The sequence below is a fragment of the Perognathus longimembris genome, chromosome 24, assembly GCF_023159225.1.
Source record: "Perognathus longimembris pacificus isolate PPM17 chromosome 24, ASM2315922v1, whole genome shotgun sequence".
Classification (NCBI taxonomy): domain Eukaryota; kingdom Metazoa; phylum Chordata; class Mammalia; order Rodentia; family Heteromyidae; genus Perognathus; species Perognathus longimembris.
In genome coordinates, this window is record NC_063184.1 from 24,991,338 (window position 1) to 25,015,773 (window position 24,436).

A 24,436-nucleotide genomic window follows, 5' to 3' on the forward strand; every position below is an offset into this window, starting at 1 on the left:
CGCGGGGAGGGGACGGAGGCCGGGGCGGAGGGGGCGCCGCGGGGTCCGGGGGGCGTGGCCGCCCCCGGAGCGGCTCCTCCCACCGCCCGCCCACCCCGCCCCGGCTCCACCCTCCCGGCCGGAGCCCCGGCCTCTCCGGGCGCGCGCCCTTCAATAATTTCCTCCTCCTATTTTTTTTTTGGCAGAAGAAACAATGCACCTGACTTTACCGGGGGAGCCGAGCCGCCGGGCACAGCGAGGCACGGACGGAGGAGGCACGGGAGGAGAGCGGACCGGCGACGAGCCGCGGCTGGAGCCCCCGGGGGCGGAGGCCGCCGGAGCCGCCCCGTCGGTCTGCGTGCGCGGCGGCCGGGCGCGCTGGCACCCGCCGCGGCGCGGGCTGCGGATGTGACCGCGGGAGCTCCCGGCTCGGCGGGGCTCGGTGCCTCACTCGAGCCGTCTTCTGGCCGCAAGCTGGCGGGGGGGATCCCGGCGTGTTCCCCGGGCGCTGGCGGGGCGCTGAGCCCGGGTGGGCGGAGGATGGGCGCCGGGCGTCCTGGGCCGGGTGGACGGAGGCGCCGGCCCCGAGGATGGCCGGGCGCTGGCGGCGGGGGCCCCGTGGCGCGGCGCACCCTGCTCGGGCTCTGCGTGCACGCGTGGCTGTGGGCGTCCTCGGGCGCCGCCGCCCAGGTCTTCAACCTGAGCCTGTCGGTGGACGAGGGGCTGCCGCCCGGCACGCCGGTGGGGGACCTCCGCGCGGCGCTGGACGCGGCGCAGCCGCCGGGGGCCGCCGGCTTCCTGCTGTCGGAGGACGCGGAGGACTCCCCGCTGCTGGACGACTTCCACGTGCACCCGGACACCGGCGTGATCCGCACGGCGCGGCGCCTGGACCGGGAGCGGCGCGACCGCTACCGCTTCGTGGCCGCCACGCTGCTGGGCGCCGTGGTGCAGGTGGAGATCCGCGTCCACGACGTGAACGACCACGCGCCGCGCTTCCCGCGCGACTCCCTGCGGCTCGACGTGTCCGAGCTCAGCCCGCCCGGCACCGCCTTCCGCCTGCCGGGCGCCCACGACCCCGACGCCGGGCTGTTCGGCACGCAGGGCTACAGCTTGGTTCCACCTCCGGATGCGCCCGCGGACCCCGAGGGGCCGCTCTTCCAGCTGCGCTACGGGGCCCCGGCGTCCGCCTCGTCGGCGTCGTCGTCGCCGCCCCTGGAGCCGCTGGACTTGGTGCTCCTGCGGCGTCTGGACCGGGAGACCCGGGCGGTGCACGAGCTGCAGATCGAGGCGTGGGACGGCGGCAGCCCGCGGCGCCGGGGCCGGCTGCGCGTGGAGCTGCGCGTGCTGGACGAGAACGACAACGCGCCCGCGTTCCAGCAGGCCGAGTACCGCGCCGCGGTGCGCGAGGACGCCCCGCCGGGCGCCGAGGTGTGCCGCGTGCGCGCCACCGACCGCGACCTGGGGCGCAACGGGCGCGTGCGCTACCGCCTCCGCGCGCGCCCGGGGCCCCCCGCGCCCGACGACGCCGCCGACGCCGCCGCCCCCTTCACCGTGGACGAGCTGAGCGGCGCGGTGCGGGTGCGGAGGCCGCTGGATCGCGAGGCGCAGGCCTGGCACCAGCTGCTGGTCGAGGCCCGCGACGGGGGCGCCGAGCCCGAGGTCGCCACGGCGCGCGTGTCCATCGCCGTGCTGGACGTGAATGACAACCGGCCGGCCATCCACCTGCTCTTCCTCACCGAGGGCGCCGCGGCCCGCGTCTCCGAGGGAGCCCGGCCCGGTGACTACGTGGCTCGCGTGTCGGTGTCGGACGCGGACGGCGACCCCGACGGGGGAGGGGAGGCGGCGTCCCCGGAGCCCGGCCCAGCAGGCCTCGGGGGCGGCGGCGTGTCGCTGTCCCTGGAGGGCGGGGAGGGCGCCTTCGCGCTGCGCCCCGGGGGCGCCCCGGGCGTCTTCTTCCTGTGCGTGGCGGGGCCCCTGGACCGGGAGAGCCGGGATCTGTACGAGTTGCGCCTGCGGGCCACGGACGCGGGGGCCCCGCCGCTGAGCACCGAGGAGACCCTGCTGCTCCGGGTCGCCGACCTCAACGACCAGCCGCCGGTCTTCAGCCAGGAGCTCTACCGGGCCTCGGTATCCGAGGCCGCGGCCCCGGGCACCACGGTGCTGTGGGTCGGCGCCTCGGACGCCGACGAGCCGGGCACGGAGCACGCCCGGCTGCGCTACGCGCTCGCGCCGCCGCCACCCGCGGCCGAGAGCGGCGCCCCGGCCTTCGCCGTCCATCCCGAGAGCGGCGCCGTCAGCACCGTCCGCGCCCTGGACCGCGAGGCCCAGGCGGAGGTGGAGCTGAGGGTGGTGGCCCGGGACCTCGGGGACCCCCCGCTCTCCGCCACCTGCCGGGTGCGCATCACCGTGGAGGACGTGAACGACAACGAGCCCGTGTTCCCGAGACAGGTGTACAACGCCTCCCTCCCAGAGCACACCCCCGCGGGACACTGCTTCCTGCAGGTGAGTGTGCCGGGCGTTGTGCCCCCCCCCCCCGCGTGACCGCGTCCTGGGCAGGCGGTGGGTGCTCTGCTGTGAGGTCGATGTGCGCCCAGTCAGGGGTTTTTGTGTCAGGGTCTTTACGGGTCCTTCCCACTGCGTGTGGCATCTATCCGGATCTTGCTTTTCCTTCACTCCATGGCTTGCTCCCAGGTGGATTGGGGGCTGACCTAAATAGAGCTCAGCAGGCAGTGCTTTCCACCGCCATGGTGGGCCCTATGGCAGTTTCCATAAAGGAGTATTTGAAATGACAAGTATTTGGGTTTAACACGGTAACTGTCCTGACTTTGAACCAGGGACTCCTTGCATGTCTTTGGGAACTCCTCCCAAGCATTGTGTGAGGGCCTCAGGTTATGTTCATTATCATTCTCTGAGGAGTCTAGGACTCAATTGTCTTTTATATTGGGCTCTATGTCTTGCTTTTTTTTTTTTTTTTGGCTCGGGGCTGGTGCTCTACCACTTGAGCCACACCTCTACTTGTGGCCGTTTGGTGGTTCAAGGGAGGTAAGTGCCTCCCAGACTTTTCTGCCCACATTAGTCTCAATCCTCAGATCTTAGCCTCTTGAGTTGCTAGGATTGAAGGCATGATGAGCCTTCAATCAGGGCCTTGGCTGTCTTTTTATTTGCTGATTGAGAATCTGGTGTAATGTAAATTGGTTGATCATCCTCTGTTTAAGAGGGAGACAGAACTGGAGTAGCTTCTATTAGTTCCAACAATATTGAGCTTGCAGGGATTTAGTGACCTGCAAAGGGATTGGAGACATGAGAGGAGCCCAGGGATGTCCAATGTCCATGGATAGTGTCTGCCATGGATTTCTAACAACAAAGTCCTAGCAAGTGGGAGGTTAGACTAGCTGATTCCCAAGATTTCTTTCCTCAGGAGGCTCCTTCCAGGTCTTATTATGAAAAAAAAAAAAGGTACAACTCAGATGCATTTGAAGAAAAAAAAATGTAGATTAATTGTGACTCCTGTGGCGAGAGCCCGCCTTCGGGGTTGTTTTGAATTGTGAACTGGGTCCTCCGTGCAGTGCTCATTAATCTTGTTCCCAAGATGGGGGCCGTGGCTCCTCTGGGGGTGCTGACCTTGTAGGACATGCACGTCCTACAGTTGCACAGAGCCGTCCCACGTTGCCAAGTGTTCCTGCAGATGGTATTACCTGTCGGGGAATTTCAGGACCTAGCCTTTCAAGATTCGCAGACACCCCTCACTCACTGGGCCCGGTGTGGGGGGTGTCCCACGGGGGGTGTCCCACCCACCCAGGTCCCCTGAGCCAGAGTGGGCGCCGCTCAAGTGCTTTCCTTCTGTGTCCTTACTCACTTGTCTTTCTTTCCACCAGTTTGCAAAAACTAACCCCACCCAGTGTTTGAATCTTGGGGCCAGAGCTTTGTTCTGGGGCTGGGTTTAGTTCCATTGGGCGTGTTCCTTACAATTGTATTTCCTTTTTCTTGTCTGGACCGATCTGCTCCTTGTAGAACTGAGCATCTACTGAGTGTCTGTCTGTCTTCCAAAAATCAAGCAACAGAAGAATGACAAACAGGAAAAAAGTTCTTTCCTAGATTTCCTGTAAGGGATATCATATTATCTCATTAAAACACAACCTGGAAACTGCAGGATTGTTCGGGGTCAGTTGTTCACAGACAGCAGCAGGGCCGGCTGTCACACAGTCATTGAAGTAGAACCTCTAAAACGGAGCCAAAAATAACACAGCCATCCGCCTATCTGTGTCTATCTCTGTTATCTGTTTCATCTCTGATCTATCTGATCTGTTATCTATCTGTCCTACCCATTCGTCCATCTGCTTTCTGCTGGGAACGGAACCTTGTATATGCTAGGCAAGTAAAAGTATTCTACCAATTGAGTGTCCATTTGAGTGTCTTCCTGCTGTGTCTGTCTAGGCTGGCTTAGAACTCACAATTCTTCTGTGTCTACCTCCCGAGTGACCGGGATTACAGGCCTACACCGAGGCTAACTCTTTTCATGAACTGCTTATTTTAAGTATTTGTTACAGTTCTGCGGTGGTGACTAACACAACTTTGCAGGCATTTGCCTGGATCTCTTAACTCCTTGCTCCATTCCTACCCTTCTGTGGACTGTACCTTCCTGACGCCCAGACCCCTGGAGGCGGCTCCTTTCCATCTCCCGTGGCGCTCATGGTCCATTCAGAAACACTCCAGTTCTCGTGTCTGACCAGAAAGATTCTCTCTTTCTCCTATGACTGCCCCAAAGACTTAACTTCAGCCTTTACGCTGTGAGCTGTGCTTACCTGCAGCCTTTCCTTGCAACCAGGTCTGAAAGCAGTGCCAACTCCAGCATTCAGCATGAGCCACACAGATGCAAGCACAAGCTGACCCTTTCATTCTCCCTCAGACGCCGTGGCAATTCACCCATCGAGTCAACAGCCACCAGTGGACAAATTGCTATTGAGTCTCTGTGACATGCCAGACAGTGTTGTCGGTGCTGGGGTACGGTGGAGAGCAAACTGAGCAGCAGGGTGCTGTGCTCGCAGTGCTGCTCTCCATCGGCAGCCCCTCCCCGCAGGCCTGGAGCTGACCTGTGCCTCGCCTCCCTTCCTGATGACTCTCCCGACCTTCCTCTCCCCCCACACTCAGCCCCGCCTCTCACACGCATCTGTCCGCGTTCTTCTGTTTCAAAGGCACCAGACTGTTCCTGGTCTCAGCCCCCCTCCTCCTCCCTGAAGCGTTCTGGAGGGTTGCCCACCCCACTTCCTCTTTCCTGGATGCATCTTCTGCCGAGGCTTTTGTCTCCTTGCCTTTCTGTCCCCTCCCTTGACCGGCCCCGCTGCCCGAAGGCTCTGTCTGCCTCTCTTGCCTCTTCGGCCTCTCTTATATATTCCCAGGATTCCTTTCTCTTTGGTTGTCACACATCTCCATCTGGTCAAACTCCATACAAGTTTCAGATTAACCTTTCTCTGTCTGCCTTTTAAATCCTTCTGGGGCTTGAATTCATGGCTTCACGTTCTTACTAGGCTTTTTCTTTCAGGGCAGGCATCATACGCTACCACGTGAGCTATACTACCACGTCCAGCTTTTTTTTCTTTGTCAGTTGTGGTGCTTGAACTCAGGGCCTGGGCACTATCCCTGAGTTCTTTTGCTCAAGGCTAGTGCTCTACCACTTTGAGCCACTTCCAGCTTTTGAGTGGTTAATTGGAGATAAGAGTCTCACAAGGACTTTTTTTTGACAGGGCTGGCTTTGAACTGGGATCCTCAGATCTCAGCCACTTGAGTAGCTAGGACAGCGTTTTGCTAGTTAAGTGAAGATAAGGAGTTCTCAAATTGGTCTGCCTGACCTGGGTTTAGCTATCAGTTCTCAGCCTCCTGGGTAGCTAGGACTATAGGAGTGAGCCACTCTTTCTCTTCTCCTCCTTCTTTTCCCCTTTTTAGAGTTCATGTCTACTCAAATCACTTTGGTCCCAATCAAACAAAACCAAGATGAGAAAGAAGAAAAAAAAAAGTTTGTGTCTAGATTCCGTAGAAGGAACTAGCAACGTACATAGTAACCTAATTATCCTCATCATGTGGCCCCTATCCATCACTTCTTTCAGGACACTCCTGCAGGAGATAATGTAGCTTTTCAGTCGATGTATTTACACGTTTGCTGCGTGTCTCTGTGTGTGTTTTCTGTGCGCTGGGGTGGCTGCCTTTTGCATGGTTGAGAACTGTCAGAATATAAAGGGAAGGCCATGTCCTGTGCCAATCCCTGGGGTCCAGAGCCAGCCTGGAGACTCCAAACAATCCGTGGGAGAGAACCCCGGGCTATGTGTATTCGTTCACCTCGTGGTCTGACTTTGAGGAGCACATGGCAGTTGGGGGACAATGAAGGGAAGGCCTGATCCCCACTTTGCCTTGTGAGCTGCAAAAGACTAAATTGTATTCTCATTCTGCGTGGACTTCTTCCTTTTTGATCAGTCCCTCCGCCTTGAGTGGTCTTTTTACAGCTCTGCCTCAGCTCTACTAGGGGGATAGTACCATAAATGGCCCCTAGGGGCGGTGTGCTGAAAGCCAGCTTATTAATCAGCTTCAGGTCACGTGTCAATGACTGGATACTGTTGGTGGGAGGAGTGAATGCACAAGGGACTGAGCAAAGGTGGCTCTTAGCAAGAGCATGGTCACTTTCTTAACTCTGCTGATTCCTCTCCAAATCTGACCACAGTATAGGGCAAGGCCTCTAGTGTTTGTTGCACCTCTCCATCCTTTCTCCTCCGATGCCCGCTGGCATGACCTGATCCTGTTCTCCATCACTGTTTGCCTACCATTCCTTCACATGGGAGCCTGGTGGCCTGGCTCCAGGTCTCCATGTCTCCCCTCTGCATTCTATCCAGCTCTGCCTTTGATGTTCCTTGTGGTGCTACAGTTGTTGCCTTGTGTTAGGAAAAACAATAGATTGGGGCTACCATGAAAGAGGGGGTGAAATTTACTGGTAGTCTGAGTCCTCTGTAGTCTTTAGCTTCTTTAATCTTTTCTTTTTTTTTGCCAGTCCTGGGGCTTGGACTCAGGGCCTGAGCACTGTCCCTGGCTTCTTTTTGCTCAAGGCTAGCACTCTGCCACTGGAGCCACAGTGCCACTTCTGGCCGTTTTCTGTATATGTGGTGCTGGGGAATCGAACCCAGGGCCTCATGTATACGAGGCAAGCACTCTGCCACTAGGCCATATCCCCAGCCCCGCTTCTTTAATCTTGTTAACTAGAAGATCATTAGCTGTTGAATTTTATTGAAGATCTATGTGGTGGGAAGAAAATCATATAGTAAAAGTTACATCTAGTCGAGGATTTTACAGTGTGTGTGTGTGTGTGCATGTGCAGGGGTCCCTGCACCCCGGGTGCTCTCCCAACCAGCGGGAGAGGCGAGGAAGCGCACCCCGCCGAGGGTGAACCCAGAATAGGTAACAAGCCACGAGTCGCCTGCACTCAGCCCAACCCAACCTTTTGCCGGAAGTTGGACAATCAGAGGACTTGGGAGAAGCTCAAGATGCTCTCAGTTTAGTGGTGCGGACCTGATCTTAAGTATTGGCAATGGCAGGAAGAGGCGGGTGTAACATACCTAGCCAGGGGCTATGATTGGCGGTCCGAGCTGTCAGTCAAGGGCAGAAGGCCATGGGACCTCCCTAAGGGGCGGCCTAAGTACTAGCAGGACCGCCCCCAGGTTACTGCCAGCAGCCATCTTGCTGCACAAGGTCTTAAGGCTGGGAGGCGTGGCCAGCTAGAGCCGCCTTTCCAGTTCCAGACCCGGAAGGCAGGCGGGGCTAACTGGGATCCCTCTTCTGGGAGGCAGTGCAAGCAAGCACACCCCCAGGGACTGAGGAAGGTGGGGCTCTTCAGGGCCTCACTCCCAAGGTGCAAACAGCCACACACCACAGGGTGGACAGGCGGGGCCAGTCGGTGCGCCCCACATGCGTGTGTACGTCTGCACATGGTATTGGAGTTTGAGTCACAGTTCCTACGCAGGTGCTCTACCATTTGAGCTGCATCCCGCAGCCCTTTGGGGATATGGTCATGCATTTCTGTCTTAAGTTGGCCTGGACTGTGATCCACTTATTTACACTGCATAGATGGGCTGATAGGCCTCCTTACCCAGCTTTTGTTGGTTGAGATGGGGTCTTTCTAACTTAATACCCATGCCGTCCTTAAAAATACAGTCTTCTCTACTTAGAATAGCTTGGATTGCAAGTAGAAGCCACCCTGTCCTGAAAAGGTTTTGTTTATTTTTTTGTACTTTCAGCATTGAGGTTTGAACTCAGGGATTCATCTTTGCCAATCTTTTGGATGACACTTCCAGCCCTTTGTGTATATGTGGCTTTTGTGCAGTACCAGTGCACAAACTAGGGCCTTGCACACTGGATTTCTTTACTCACAGCTGACGCTCTATCACTCCAGCCACACCTCCAGTCCAGCTTTATGCTGCTTACTTGGAAATAAAATTCATGTACAGGCTGGCTCTGACCCGCCATCCTCAGATCACAGCCTCCAGAGCCGCTAGGATTATAGGCGTGTGTATTTTTCTGTGTTGTTCAGTATATCCCTTTGACACCTCTCATGAAGTCAGGTAAATTTGTATTCACTTCATAGAAGTTTAAAACGTGTGCTTCCTATTTTAAATGACTGTAGTAATTTGTAACGGTTCAGTATTTGCCCTGACGGCGTTGGTGGTTTATTTCACGAGAGCCTCAAAGAAGAAAACACAGCCCTGTGCCAAGAGCAAGAGCGACTGGCAGTGTCGCTTTGCTTTCCTTTCCTTTCCTTGGTGTGGCAGCGAGGACAGAGCCCTGCAGAACCCCACCAAGGGGGGTGGATGGGTTACCGTCCCCCTCCACATCCCATGACAGGGCCACCACCCTCCTCCTCCTCAGACCTTCACACTCAGACTGTCTTGAAATTTCTTCTCTCTTCATTTGAAGTATCAATGCAGTATCAATGTTGAAGGTAGGTTTCGAGGAGATTAAACATAATGGTGGTGTGTGGCGTACACAGGTCGAGGTGCTCTTCGGTTCTGAACGGTGGTCCAGGTGGAACGGTCTCCTGTCCGTGTGTCTGTGTCTGGAAACCCGAGGAAGTTGGTGTTTACCGGGGGGGGTTCTCTAGTCCGGCGGGGAAGCACGTCTGTTGTAGGAGAGACCGGCCAGGGGCTGAGGAGCGAGCTAAGCCCCTGCGCTGTTGACACTCCTTTGAAGGTAAGATTCTCTGAGGTCATTACAAAGGCTTCTGTGTTCCAGGGACACAAACAAAGCCCTGTTTTCGGGTGCAGACCGGAGAGTTTCGGGACTGGGCTTAGGAGCATCTTTTCATTGTCTTGCCCGTGTCTCTCTCGCTTCCCCTGCCTCTGAGGGCGTCCAGCGTAGAAAGAGGCGACAGCAAGGTGGCACTTGATGAATATCATATTTCACAGTTCCCAAAGAGACAGGCTTGCCTGGCTACCTGAAAGGTACGGGTTCCATGAGCCTTTCCTTGGCTCCATTAACCACATGATTCCATATTTATTACGGTGTACTCTTCATACGACAACACGCGGTTAATAATTTTACCTGGAGCCTTGTCACCTAGTGCATGTTTGTTCTGCGTGAGTGGGGGTGCTTGAACTTGGGGGAACTGGGTGCTGTCTCTCAGCCTTTTTTTGCTCTACCGACTTGAGCCACTTCTAGTTAATTGGAGATTCGAGTCTCACTGGCTTTAGACTTCAGTCCTCAGCTCTCAGCCTCGGGAATAGCCGGGATTCCAGGCGTGAGCCGCTGGCACCTGCCTCACACCCTTCAAGCGAGTGGAGGAAGAGTGTGGAGCTCTTTATCTCCGCACACTGGGAAGCAGTGCAGTCCTCCTTTGAGCTCCACCATGCGGCCCCGCTTTGACCTGGGCCTCCAGATCTGTGAGGAATAAGCATCTGCTGTGAGACCATCCGCCTGTGGAGTTTGGTTAGGCCAGCCGGGGGTGGCGGGGGCCCAGGCGCTCCCCTCTGTGCTTAGTGTGCTGTCCTGCAGGCCTCTGGTAGCAGCAGCCCCCGCTTTGCTGGCTCTGACTCGTTCCTGAAAGCATTATTGCCTTCGGAGGCCTTCCTTCACCAATAAGCACCCCTTACGGTCACGGCTAGCGACCTCCGTCTTATAGACACCGGCAGATGGCACGAGCTAAAGCCGTAAGCCTTGTGGGAAGCACGCCTTGCCCGGGTAGTTGTGTAGTACTGGCTCTTCCTGGGAACGTCATCAGTCCTGGCAGGGATCTTCTTACCCGTCTTCCTCACTGCAAAGCACGTCCTAGAAAGCCAAGCACACGGTGCAGGAAGATTGGTTCAGCTATCCACCACAGCCCTCCCACCACCTGCCCTTGGCCATAAAGGCCCCTGGCCTTGGGAAGTGGGCGTGTCACAGGTAGCAGGGAGGCGTGTCTAAACGCTGTCACCCTCCTACCCACTTTCCAAAAACGGCTTCTCCAGTGGTAGCCAGAAACAACCCGCTAGCTGTTTCGCCTGAGAAGATAGCAGTCTCTTAACCTTTCAGTGGACTGTCTCTCACTGGAACAAAATAAACAAACGAGTGCAGAACTCACAAACCACAGAAAAAGCATCATTACAGGAGTTGTATTTTCCATTTGGAGGAAGGCCAACCTGGTGGAGCCCTGTTCTAAATCCTCTGAAGCAGAATACAAATTGACTTATTAATAATCATGTGCTCAGTGGGAGACTGCAGAGACTTCGAGTGCCTTGCTCTGCACTGAACAGATTTGAATTGCATTTCCTTTCTGACTGGTAGGTAAAAAATGAAAATTAAAGTGGAACATATTAATGGGGTATCGTGTGATGTTTAAGTCAGGTGAAACATGCCGCCTGTCTGTGAACATTTATTTGTTTGTTTAATTGTTCTTAGTGCCGATAGTGGGCCTTGAACACGCTTGTTTATCCAGTGCTGGCCCTCTACCACTTGAATCGCATTTCCACTTACAGGTTTTTGGTAGTTAATTGAAGACAAGAGTCCCCTAGATTTGTGTGCTCAGGCAGGCTTTGAACTGAGATCCTCAGATCTCTGCCTCCTGAGTGAATAGGATTGGAGACCAGCACTGAGCTTTGCCACTTGCTTTTTTTTCTTTCTTTTGGTGAATGATGTGTATTTATCTTTAGCTTTTTGCTTTCTTTTATGTTGTTTTTATAAAGGTGATGTACAGAGGGATTACAGTTACGTTAGTCAGCTAAGGAGTACATTGCTTTTTTTGGACAATGTCACCCCTTCCCTTGCTCTCTCCAAGATTTCCCCTCCTGTCCCCACCCACAAATTGCATAGTTCATTTCCAACACAGTGTCCAGTGAGCTCCACGGCTGCTTTAGTCCACTCTCTATCCCTCGATTTCGATGCCCCAATTGCCATGCCAAAGACAGATAAGTGAATGAAAAAGATAAGAAGAAAACAAACAGCAACAAAGAAGACAATTTCTTGTTCTGGAGTTCATTTTCCTACATACTATTTGATGTGATCAGCTGCGCATAGACATTGTGTCTTTGTGTTCTCCTTAGGATCCCCTCCTTGGGTCTCACTAGAGTCCTGTGTAATTTATCCTGCCCCAGTGTATTTATTTCAGCCCTTCAGTGCCTTTACTCGTAGACTTATAGGCACATTCTAGCGATGGGAACACCATTCACATCCATTCCTCTGGGCTTTTGAAATGCACAAGACATGGTTGCTATTCATAGTCCCCCCACTGTGCAGCAGAGAGAGCTTCTCACCCTTCTTAGGGCATAACTACCCTATATACCAGTCTTTCTCCAACCTTCCTCCTTCACTCTGACCTCCTTCACTATGACCGCGGTCCTGTGCCCACTTCTTTGGGATCAAATTCCTCATGTTCCACGTATGATATCACGGGGTGCCTGTCTTTCTTTGCTTGTCTTACGTGATGTAATGTAATGGCCTCCTATGCCATTCACGTTGTCACCGGTACAGGATCGCTATTCTTTTTCATGGGTGAATAGTACCCCATTATGTGTACGTGTCATGTTTGCTTTATCAGTTGACAGACATTTTCGCTTGTTTTCATTTTTTGACTGTTGTGAATAATGCCCCAGTGGACATAGGAGATGTGGATCTCTTCCATGATGATTTCATTTCCTTGGGATATATACCCAGTAGTGAGATTGCTGGATCATGTTTTCAGACAGTCGTGGAATTTGAACTCAGGACTTGGTGCTTAACAGGCAGGTGTTCTACCACCTGTGCCAGGCCCCTAATCCTTTTTTTGCTTTTACTTTTCAGAAAGCCTCTTGTGCATTTCTCATGGACTATGACCCTCCTGTCTACGCCTCTCGCATAGCTGGGAGTACAGGCACGCACCACCACATCTAGCCCTGTTTTTATTTTATTGAGGAACATCTATGGTGCTTTCTCTAATGGCTGTGCTAACTTAACATTCCCTCAATGTGCATAAGCGCCCTTTGCCCCCATTTGGGTCAGCACTTGTTATTGCTGTCTTTTTTTTTTTTTTTTTTGAGGTGATAGCTCCTTGTGACTTTGATTTGCATTTTCCTAAACTTGCCTTAGACCCCCGCGTGGTATCAGCCAGCAGGTGCTTTGAGTATCACTTTCTTCATCTAGAGAATGGGATAGTCTGAGTCACTCTCAAGGCTTATGTCGAGAAGCAGAGGGCGTATGTTTCTTTTTTTTTTTTTTGGCCAGTCCTGGGCCTTGGACTCAGCACTGAGCACTGAGCACTGTCCCTGGCTTCTTCCCGCTCAAGGCTAGCACTCTGCCACTTGAGCCACAGCGCCGCTTCTGGCCGTTTTCTGTATATGTGGTGCTGGGGAATCGAACCTAGGGCCTCGTGTATCCGAGGCAGGCACTCTTGCCACTAGGCTATATCCCCAGCCCCCAGAGGGCGTATGTTTAAAGCATTTAAGAACTTGAGGCGTTCCTCCCACACGGGACAGGCACTGGTGCAGACGTTGTTCTAAGCCTGGCTTTTACTGACCCGGTGACTCTGTGCGAAGCATCATGGGAAAGGTTTACTGCCTGAAGCAAATAGAAAGTGAGCCCTTCATCTGCTGGTTCATTTTCCTTATTTATAGTGATTTACTTTTCCTGTCCCAACATATAATGAGATTGGACAAGGTCATAAATGATACGGCCTCATCCCGAGAAAACACTAATTTAAGATATGCCGCCTAGCTGTAAGATGTGTGGCCAATTCTTTCGAGATGTCCGCACCTTAAACTTCCCAGCTAAGTAAATTTACTCTTAACTTTATATTGCTGTCTGAGAATAATTTATCACCTGATGGAGATAACTGGATAGAGGTTTTTTGTTTTTTTTTTTTTAAATTCATACTGTCTGTGGCTGTAAGATTCAGAGCCACCCTGAACTGTCAAGTCTTTAATGGCATTTTTCTCCTTTCTGTTTGATGGGTACCCGTGGCTCAAGCCTGTAATCCCAGCTACTCAGGGGGCTGAGATCTAAGGATCGTGGTTTGAAGCCAGTCCAGGCAGGAAAAGTTTGGGAGACTCTTAACCACCAGAAAATGGGAAGTGGAGCTGTGGCTCAAGTGGCTGAGCACTATCCTTGAGCACAAAAGAGCTCAGAGACAATGCCTAGGCTCTTGAGTTCAAGCCCCACAACCGACAAAAAAAAAAAAAATGCAGGACACACAGCCCACTGTTGGTGCTGATGATGCTGGAAACAAACACTGCACTGCTGGTGATAGGAAAACCACAGCACATGCAAGGAAGTACAGAACCAAGTACCTGACAACAGCAGTAAAAATCTACTAGCACCTCTATTTACTCTATGTGCTTTTAATGATGATTTCAGAGTATCCTCATATATATGAGAATATGTAAATAAGTACAAATATATACAAGAAGATACATAAACACACATATATGTACATACATTTTATGTGTGTGCGTGTATGTGTGTGTGTGTGTGTGTGTGTAGGTCTGTGGAAGCCACTTGGTGATGTTCCCATAACAACGGAAGCACCTAGCATCTCTCAGATGGTGTCTGAGTGTTAGGCCATGCGCAATGCATTGACCATTAGTTTTTCATACCCAAGACAGTTTTACATCTCTCCAGGCATCTGCATGGAAGCTGCTTCTTCCAAAGAAATCTTACAAAGTAATTGAATTTTCACCTTAAAAAAAAATCTCATGAAGTGATGGAGTCATCAACCTTTCACGTTTTATTTTTGACTTTTATTATTAGTTTTGACTGTTCTGGGGCTCGAATACAGGGCCTGAGTGCTGTCTTTAGGGGGATTTTTTTTTTTTTTTTTTTTTTGCTCAAGGCTACTGCTGTACCACTTAAGCCACAGCTCAACTTCAGGCTTTTCTGTGGTTAATTGGAGGAAAGAGTCTCATGGCCTTTTCCTGCCCAAGCTGGCTTCAAACCGAGATCCTCAGATCTCATTACAGGTGTGAGCTAGCCCCACCTGGCTAATGTATTTATTTTTTAATCATCTTTAAGGTATTTTACAAAGGGGCGTCACTTTAACTTATCAATCTATGAGTACAATAAATCTTGAGCAATGTGAATTTTCAACCTTTCAGTGAGAAAGTAGGTCTTTTTTTTGTTGTTGTCAGTCCTGATTTAAAAGAAAAAACCTATCAATGCCTCAATTTTTTTTTAGGGGAAAAGCTGAGTCTGTTGCCCAAAACAAATGTTCTGTATAAACAGTTTAAAAATACACTTTCAGCATTAGAATTTGGTTGGATGTGTGTAGTTACGCCAAGTTAATTTTAGGGTGACCCGCATGGCAAAGATTACTGTGATCGAAAAAACTGACAGTTGAGTCTGTTGTCATAGTAAGAACATGACAGTGTTCATTTCCAGGATGTTTTAATTATTGTGAGATTTAGAAGAAGGCAAATGTCAGCAAGATTCCTTTCATTGTCCTGTAATCACAAATGCTAGACTTGGATGAGATCTCGGGTACAGAGAATTACAGTCATTGTCAAGGGGATAAAGGCTACAAGAGAAAAGAGCCTTGGAAAACTGAGGATTATTTACATATGTGTCTCACGGCTGACAATGGGCCAAAGAACTCCTCTGGGCTTCCCTGTCCCGTAGCTTTGCTGCCATGTTAATTAATAACTTCTTGCAACTCCAGCTACCTTCTTTGCCCAAAGCTGTGCTGTCTATAGCTCGTTGTTTTGCTGGGGACTTACAGCCATTACGGCATGCAGTGTGTGTAGTAACATCTGTCATAATATCCATGTTAATTAAGATGCCACTACATTTTTCCGCCTAGGAACTGGGAGCTTTTGATTCCTAGAGCTATCTGTAGACCACCTGCTCTGTCTGCTTAGTGAACATTTATTTCTCTTCTCTGCCTTTGTGGCACTTTGTGTGTGTGTGTGTGTGTGTGTGTGTGTGTGTGCGTGTGCGCGTGCATGCACCAGACTTGGCCCTTGAACTCAGGACTTTTGTCATCGTCCCTGAGCCTTCCTCTGTTCAAAACTGGCGCTCTACTACTTTGAGCCACGGCTCCACTTCTGGTTTTCTGGTGCTTCAGTGGAGATCAAGAGTCTGGTGGGCTTTCCTATCTGGGCTGGCTTTGAACCGTGATCCTCAGATCTCGGCCTCCTGAGTAGCTAGGATAGCAGGCGTTGAGCCAGCAGCACCTGGCTGGCATGTTTATCTTCTGTCGTGAAGATTTGGGAAAGAACTGCTGAAGTAAGACTCTAAAGCATTCTCTGAAGCCACGGCGGGGTGGAGCAGGAGGCGTGGTTCCCTTGGACCGGCAGAGGGCTTGTTCCCGCACGGCTGTCTTTCTGAGTTCATGCCTGTGTATCTCAGCAGGCCAGTGGGCGTGAAGTCTGAGCCCGGATTTAGGAGCTGAGCAGTGTAAGTTTGATGACTGAGAACAGCCAGATAGGTTTTTGTTTTTTTTGCCAGTCCTGGGACTTGAACTCAGGGCCTGGGCGCTGTCCCCGAGCTTCTTTTACTCAAGGCTAGCAGCGCTCTACCGCTTGTGCCTCAGCACCGCTTCTGGCTTTTCCTGAGTAGTTTATTGGAGATAAGAGTCTTACGGACTTCCCTGCGCTGGCTGGTTTTGAACTGCAGTCCTCAGATCTCAGCCTCGTGAGTCGCTAGGATTACAGGTGTGAGCTACCAGCACCTGGCTGCCTAGGTAAGTTTTACGATAAACCCTCTCTGGATCACCCAGAAACGTAACGTGTCACAGTGATCGCGCGTGGAGAGGGAGGGCGGCCTAGCGGGGGCAGCCCGGGGTCCTCTCATAACTGCAACACGTGCTGGGACATGACAAGGCATGATTGGAAACACATTTCCTGGGGCTTGAACTCCAGGCCTGGGCGCTGTCCCTGAGCTTTCGTGCTCAAAGCTAGGGCCCTACCACTTGAGCCGCAGCTCCACGCCTGGCCCTTTCTGTAGTTTATTGGAGAGAAGAGTCTCCCGGACTTTCCTGCCTGGGCTGGCTTTGAACTGTGAGCCTCAGATCTCAGCCTCTTGAGTAGCTAGGATGACAGGCATGAGCCACTGGTGCCCAGCTGATGTGCAGTTCTTGAGTGAGCCAGTGTGTCTTGAAGCCACCCGGAAGTGGCTGCTTGACCCAGCCGGCACAGGCTTGCATGCGTGCGTGCATACAGCCGCACATGCTTGTAAACACAGTGCACGTGTACCTGCAGTGCTGGTATACATGTGTCTTCACACATGCATACATACGCACACGACATGCAGACCTATATAGTACACACATATCTATATATGCATAGACATACATACGGGATTTTCAATTCTAGGCCAATAATAGGCTGATTCTGTTACTGAGCTTGAACTCAGGGCCTGGGTACTCAGGACCTCTGTCTGCTCAAGGCTGGCGCTCTACCAGTTAAGCCACAGTCCCAGTTCTGGCCTTTTGGTGGTTCATTGGAGATAAGAGTCCCGTGAGCTTTCCTGCCTGGGCTGCCATCAGCTCCCAGCTAAGTGCTTGGTATTTTCATGAATAGATGACTGTTTACTACTAACCAGTGGAGCTAAGTCTTACAGCCAAGGCTGTACAGAGTGGTAGAACCAGTGATTAAACTTAATGGGGTTTTCTTGGAAGACAAACCACAGTTTAATAAGAACAAGGGAATATTATTGTGGGAATTTTATTATTGCCTTATTTAACTGGATGCTATTAGAACATAAATTAAGGTGATGTCCCATCAGCGCATGACTTTGGAGCAAATGAAACCTTATACTGTGGGGCAGATGAGAAATTTAATGAAAAAGTCCCTAAGGAAACGTCCTCCGTGAATACATTGGAAGGCATCACGGATCGGCCACGCAAGAGAATCATTCTAGGAGGGAAAAGTTTTCATTAGGGAGCTTCAAATGACACCGGTACTCCCAAGAAGATCCTGGAAACGCTGAAAAAATAAAATGATTAAACTTCCCTCTATGTAGTATTGTACCAGTATATCTTATGCATTTCATAACGTTCCTACATAGTGGAGTCTTGATTTGTGTTATGATTTGTATCTAGATGGGTTGAAGGACCATCTAGAAACATTTAAAATGTGATACTACTGCTCACAAAACATGTATGCACAATAAAAGTCTCTAGTCATGGTGCAAGAATGTCCGGCTGGAGGACTGCCTGCATTTAGTAATTCTTCGTAGATGAGACAACAAATTGGAGAATGCTGTGAACTCCAAGCAGGCCAGAAAACAGACGAGTAATGGAGGCAGAGCATGAAGCACGCTACCGAGTTAGACGGGGGTCAGTGCGTTCCTGCCAGGTGGCACACGCCGCCACTACACATGCGTGTTTCATTTTTCCTTGCTTGTTCAGTGATCTTGGCCTGAACATATGACGGGATGATTTCATCAGGCCTCAGGGAGTATGATATTGAATAACATTTTACAAACATTTACAGAGCATGGAAAGAGAGCTGTTTTGAAACAATTTGAATTTGTAAAGGTGTACCTCTTTTATAAGACAAGATTGTTATTTATGAATGATTTCTTCAAAAATGGCATTTCTGTATCATTTTATATCATATCCACATTGTATCTCAATCTGCATGTGATACCTACTTTTATTCAGCTTTCCTTCAGAAGCATAAAGAAGAGATCATTATACTTACAGTAACAAGCACTGTTTGAACTTGGGATAATTCTGGAAAGTCTTTACAGTAATTGGCCAGTAGTTCTCTTGAATAGTGTCATCGTTTTATCAATTTTCAGATTTCTCTGCTTAAGTGATGGTAGTGACCTTTGTGTTAATATTTAGAACGAAAGCCACTTAAAATCTAGTGATAAAAAAAGGAAGTATTAGATATACCGTATTTTGTTGATACGGAGAGATGGGTGGATGAAGAGAAGTAGGGGAAAACAGTCAAGAATTCATTGTATATATCACGAAATTAAGAAAAGTAAGGGAAGGGGAGAGGATGATGGGTGGGTAGGAATATTGAAAGGCACTTATCAATTTTCTTATACATTAAATTCGTGACTGTTAAATGGCAACTCCTTTGTGCAACTACAAAGATAATTTAAAACTAAACAAAAAATATAGCATGGTATCACTTTGTATGTAGCGATGCTTTTGTAAGAGTCAAGTGAAGTGTGTTACATGACGGAAGGAACTCTTTCCAGAGCGTCAGGTAACTCAACAGCCAACAACCTCTGTGGATACCAAGGTTCTAAGTGACCTTTGCCTCCTCACTGACAGGCAATGATATATCTGTTAGCATGTGAACAGTTTCTGTATCCGTGCACAAATCTGTTTTTCTCTTGGTCAGAAGCATTCCAGATGAGAGAGGATGATCTTTGTATGCAACTGGAACTATCACTTGCTGCGGATGCTACTGAGAAACAAGCTTTTGAACCATTAAACTTGTGTAACCTTTGTAGATCTTGCAGTGAGCACCAAGAAACTTGTGTGACCTTTGTGGATTTTCCAGTGAACACTTAGAGCACTTGTGTTTCTGTGTCCAATTTTTTTTTAAGACTGGTGGATATAGAAGCAAGAAGTAATGGAGCACTTTTGGAACCTTGTTGATGAAGTATTACTAAAATGCCAGTAAGAGGAACTAATTTTTAAAAAAGAAATTACAGTAAAACCTATTTAAATCTTAAAATTGCCCTTTATTTAAAAAGTGGAGTACACTTTGTCCATATTTTTTGAGCTTTAAAAAAAAAAGTCTTGGATCTATTGCCTAAATCAAACTCTAGCATTCATTCTCTTCCTTGATTAATAAACATTTTGAGTATAAACAGTCTGGTCTCTTACGTTGGCAAGGGACTGCTGAGCTTTTACAGCTGTCGTTCTGATCTCGTTATCATGATTTACTTGGATAAAACATACTTTGTGTTAAAACGAGGTCAATTTCCCATTCGTCCTGCATGTCTTACTAGCTTTGCTGAGAACGCAAGGTCCAGATGGCTCTTTACCTGGGTTGTTCATTCAGCAGGATAGCAATTTCAGCAGGGGGCCTAGGGGGGTGAGGTCTTAGTCAGTCCAGGACAAAGAGCAGGCTTGCTGACTCCTTGCTCTACCTGGCGTGTTCTTCCAGCTAGGTGTTTGTGCGTGGAGCCCTGGTCTGGCTCCGCACAGCAGAACCTATGTGGGCATGCCCAGTTCTGGCCCCCTCCTGCTGTGAGGAGTGAAGTCTTTCCTCCCTACTCCAGGAGGCTTGGCGGGCTTGGCGGTGGCAGATCCTAGTTTGGATAATTGTAAGGAGCAAGCATCTTGGTTTCACTCCATTCCTTCCTGCACCATGGTTTTGATGGCTAAAAAGCCATTAACTGCCACCTGCCGGTGACTCACACTTGTAATTCTAGCACCTCAGGAAGCTGATACCCGGAATATCTCAGTTGAAGCCAGCTCAGGCAGAAAAGACTAGTAGACTCCATATCCAACCAACCGGCAAAAAGCTAGACTGGAGGCAAGGCTCAAGTGGTAGAGTACTGTCTGTGAGCAAAAAAAGCCCACAGGAAGAGCATGCGTGCCTCTAGCAGCACACACAGACCCAAAAGTGATTTCCTGTATTTAGTCCAGTAGCCCATTCCAAAGTAACGTTACCCCTGGAAGTAGAAATTGAGAAGTTATTTCATTAAATTAAGCTCTTTTGGTTTGGAATTGTCTGACAACATTCATTATTTTTCATTTTTAAACTCAATGAACAGAATAAATACACAGCTCATGTGACAATTCATATCCAGCATCGGAGGCTTAATGGATCTGTGGTTGTCTGTTGTTTCTATTTTATTTTTTTTTCTCTTTGTTTTTTAGTTTTGCATTCTTGGTGACCTTGGATGTCATGAGGGTATTGAATTTCTAGAACGAATTGAGGCATAGGATGGCCGGAAGCCAGCCTCTCACATGCCCCAAAGATCTCCATGTATACATGAAGAGTTGGGCTTGGTAACTTGTTTCTAGTTGAAAATGGAAGTGGAAGGGTTGAAGGCATGACTCAGTTGAGTGCTAACCAGTGAGCAAAAGGGTCCGTACTGAGTTTGAGTCCCTATCTCATACCTGAAAAAAAAAAGGAAAAGGAAATGGAAGTGTGGCTTAAGTAGTAGAGAAGCAGCCTTTAGCAAAAATCCAAGCCTGAGTTCCGCCACACCACACACACACACACACACACACACACACACAGCGGAAGAAATGGCATGTCTCCTTTGAGATTAGGTGTGAGAAAACTCTTTTTGTTTTTAACTTATATACTTCTGAGTTATTTGGATTTTCACTTGTTCCATTAGTCATTTTTCCAATCAGCTTAAGTACGTTAGAGGTTGAGCAGATACATATGTTTCACAACGTTACGTTAGTATTAAAGACTCTGGTGCATGATTTCCCTTCAGCCTTTGGCTCCAGGAGAGCTTTCTACCTGGCGTTTACTAGCTACCTGGAGTTTGACTCATCTTGAGCTATGGATTGTATGTGCATTCCAATCTCTTAGGTTGCATTTTTTTCTCTCCATTCAAATGTTTAAAGTTTTTTGGTTGCATATCTTGCAATTACTAAGTTACCATGAGTTAGATTTCAAATTCAAATTGTTGTCTATTTCTTTATACAAGACTCAGCATCAGAAATTTTGGAAGGAATTTAGGTTCTATCACTTAATAGTTTGAAATGGATGCTAAGCAGCCATTTTGCTGTCTTCTCTTTCTTCCTCCATCTGCGCGCACAGAGTAGTATTAACAGCCATTTTTCCAGACAGTTTTCTGTGTGAGCATATGAGTAATGATAATGTCTTTCTCCCCTATCTTCTAGGATGGCGATGAAGAGAGACAAATACTCCACAGGAAAGCTTTTGTATGCTATAAAGCAATGTGCAAACATAAAGTGTGATTATTTGTAGTCCTTTAGTAGATAGCGCTGAGATGTCCAACTTGCCACACTTTGAAGTAGGATAAGATAGCTGTTGAGAGAATCAAAGTATTTACAAAACCAAAAATGCAAGTAAACATTATATATATATATATATATGTATGTATCACTTGTAACTGGAGGAAAAAGAAAAAGAAAGCAACAAAAGTTACTCTGTGTTGAGTAATGGGATAATGATCTCTTGCTGGCTTAGAAGAGGAGGAAGTGGAGACAACTCTTTTGGTTGGTGGGGTAGGGTGGGGAGAGACTGTTTGTGCCAGATGGCTTCTGTCCCTTTCCTCTCTCTGCATTTAAAAAGCAAGACCTGCCCCTTGTGCTTTTGATTAGTTTAACATCAAGTACAGGCCATCAGATATATCAGCTCTTGACCTCAGGGAGAACTTTCTGGAAAGTGAAGCTGTGGAAAGTAAATAAAGATTGTTAAGTCTTCCTTCTACAAACTTACAGGCTGCTTCTTCTCCTCACCAGTTCCTTTGCTTTGTTCACTAAAAATGTGCAAGTTCTGCTTGCCTTTCTCTAAGGGATAAATCCAGCTACTAAAGGATGGAGCCGATCGGGCCAAATAGGAAGATCTTAAAAGCATGGAGGAACAAACAACACTTTAACATATTCTCTCTCTCTCTCTCTCTCTCTCTCTCTCTCTCTCTCTCTCTCTCTCTCTCTCTCTCTCTCTCATGCTTGTCCTGGGATGTGAATTCACATAGTGGATGCTGTTCCTGAACTTTTTAACTTAAGGCTAGGGCTCTACCATTTGAGCCACAGCTCTACTTCGGGCTTTTTTTGGTATTTAATTGGAGATAAGAATCTATAGATGTTCATGCCTGGGCTGACTTTGAACCATGATCCTCAAATCTCAGCTTCCTGAGTCTCTAGGATTATAGGTGTGATTATAGGCACCCATGGGTGCCTGACTTATAGTTCTTTTTTTTTTTTTTTTTTTTTTTTTTTAGGTCTTGGTGCCTGACACTTTTTGCTCATTGGCTAGCCCCAAAATCCAGGCCTCCAGTTCCTTAACTCTCCTTATATGTGATGCAAGCCTTAGATATCTATAATATATTTTAGTTTGTAAACATATTTTCTATGTATTGCTTTCTATTCTGAGGTATGATATATCTGTACATCATGTACCATGCTTTTCCTTTTTATATATTTCCTCTCTGCTTTCCCTACTCTCTTAGAAAATAGGCCTATTAGGATACAGAAGTAAATGTTAGCTTTTAAAAGATAGGCAAATACAAAATTTCCATTGAGATATATTAAATATGGATACATCCTGAGATAGAAAATAGAAGAATTTGTTTTCATGGTTTCTAAACAACATTCTTCAGAGAGCAGAGTATGGTCTTTTATAGAAGCAAGTGATAAATGTGTTTTTACTGAGAAGACTCTAAATTCTCAGATGATGGGCCTGAGTTTCAATTCGGATTTTGGGGATGCTTTCGCATGCTCATAGATTACTTCTCCTTTCCCTTTTACTAAGTTGAGCTCTTCTTGGCCTGGAAGCTCATTTAGAAAACACTGGTTATTCCATTACAGATTTTAGTCCAAAGCTGAGGCTGGAAATCAGTTTGTATATATTCTGTGGATATTTTAGGCTCATTGCTTATTATTGTTGTTATTATTATTTTAACCAAATGATGTATAGCCTGCAAGGTTTTTTCCTTTTAATTCATTCCAGTTACTGCATGAAGTTATAGCTAACCATAAAAAATAGCTAACATGTATTATTGTCTGACTATGTGCAGAGCTGTGCATTTACTTAGAGGGAATATCTGATTTAATCTTCATAACAACCTTATGCAGTAGGTGTTGGGAGGAAACCGTTAGGTAGACGTGGCTTGAGATTTAAATAGACGTACAACAACATCCTCAAGGTCAAACAAAGGACAGATGGCAGAGGCAAGATGCTTATGTAGGGGTCATGAAGACTTTGCAACTCTCCTAGGAGACAGCTGATCCTTAGGAAAGAAGTTCCACCTCACATAGAAGAAAATTTGTACATAGTCATCTACCACGTTCCTCAACAAAACGTTTATCTAAGAAGAAATTCAGTCCCATCAAAATGCTGTTGTTTCTCATTTGTGTATCACAGTATGCTTTTCTGTGTTGTCCCCTCTGCCTGCTTCTCGAATTAAACCACTGGAGATGTTTGCAAATTAGATCGGTGTGATTAATGCTAGATGGCTGAAATGGAGCTCTGATTTATAGCTAAGGCCTGATCTATTTGTAATGGGAGAACTGTGTCCCTGGGGCATGTGCACTAGTGGTATCATTCAACTATTCATGCTTGGTCGCTGTACAGAGGAGGCCTGGTCAGCTGCCATTACAGCAGGTATAATTGGTGACCTGGAGGATTTAGTCATTGGAAGACTCTACTTATTCCTGTGGAATTAACAAAGTCCATGTCGATTCTGTGTGTGTGTGTGTGTGTGTGTGTGTGTGTGTGTGTGTGTGTGTGTGTGTGTCCTGGGGCATGAACTCAGGGCCTGCATACTGTATCTGAGCTTTTTTGCTCAAGGCTAGTGTTCTACCAGTTGAGCCACAGCTCTACTTCTGGCTTTGTTGGAGGTTAATTGGAGATGAGAGTCTCACAGACTCTCCTGCCATGCTTGGCCTTAAACCAGGATTCACAGATCTCAGTACCTGAGTAGATAGGATTACAGGTATGAACCGTGTATACCTAGCTCATGTAGACCTTTTATATGTGTGTAAAGAGAATGAAAGAGAGAATGTTAGAGAAAATTGAATATGGATTGCTATTTGATATATTGAAGTTCCACATTTTATTTAGATCTTATTCATATTTTATTTAGATTCTACAGGATATATATACACTACACACAAATGTATGTACACATACATCTAACATGTAAATCTTTTGGCTGTAACATGAAGCGTTACTATACAGAGAGAAACTTCCAGGTTTAATATGTGTGTAAGAGATGGCATTTTATATCAAACTTGAATTCGTCGATTTCTGGAACTTCATAAGCCCGGAACAAAATAGGCAATCATCCATCTCCCTTTCAACTTCAAAACAAATTAGGTGAAGCCTAGAAGGTTAGCAGATAGCTGTATCCCAGCACTTGGGAG

At 48.6% G+C, this 24,436-nt stretch overlaps 1 protein-coding gene across 1 annotated transcript in view; it reads left to right on the plus strand.

Moving 5' to 3' along the window:
- Positions 1-519: 519 nt before the first annotated feature.
- Positions 520-24,436, plus strand: part of Dchs2 (dachsous cadherin-related 2) — a 135,211-nt gene continuing 111,294 nt past the window's right edge. The window contains 1 exon segment of the mRNA XM_048333548.1: positions 520-2,481. Coding sequence (XP_048189505.1) covers positions 520-2,481 — 1,962 coding nt within the window.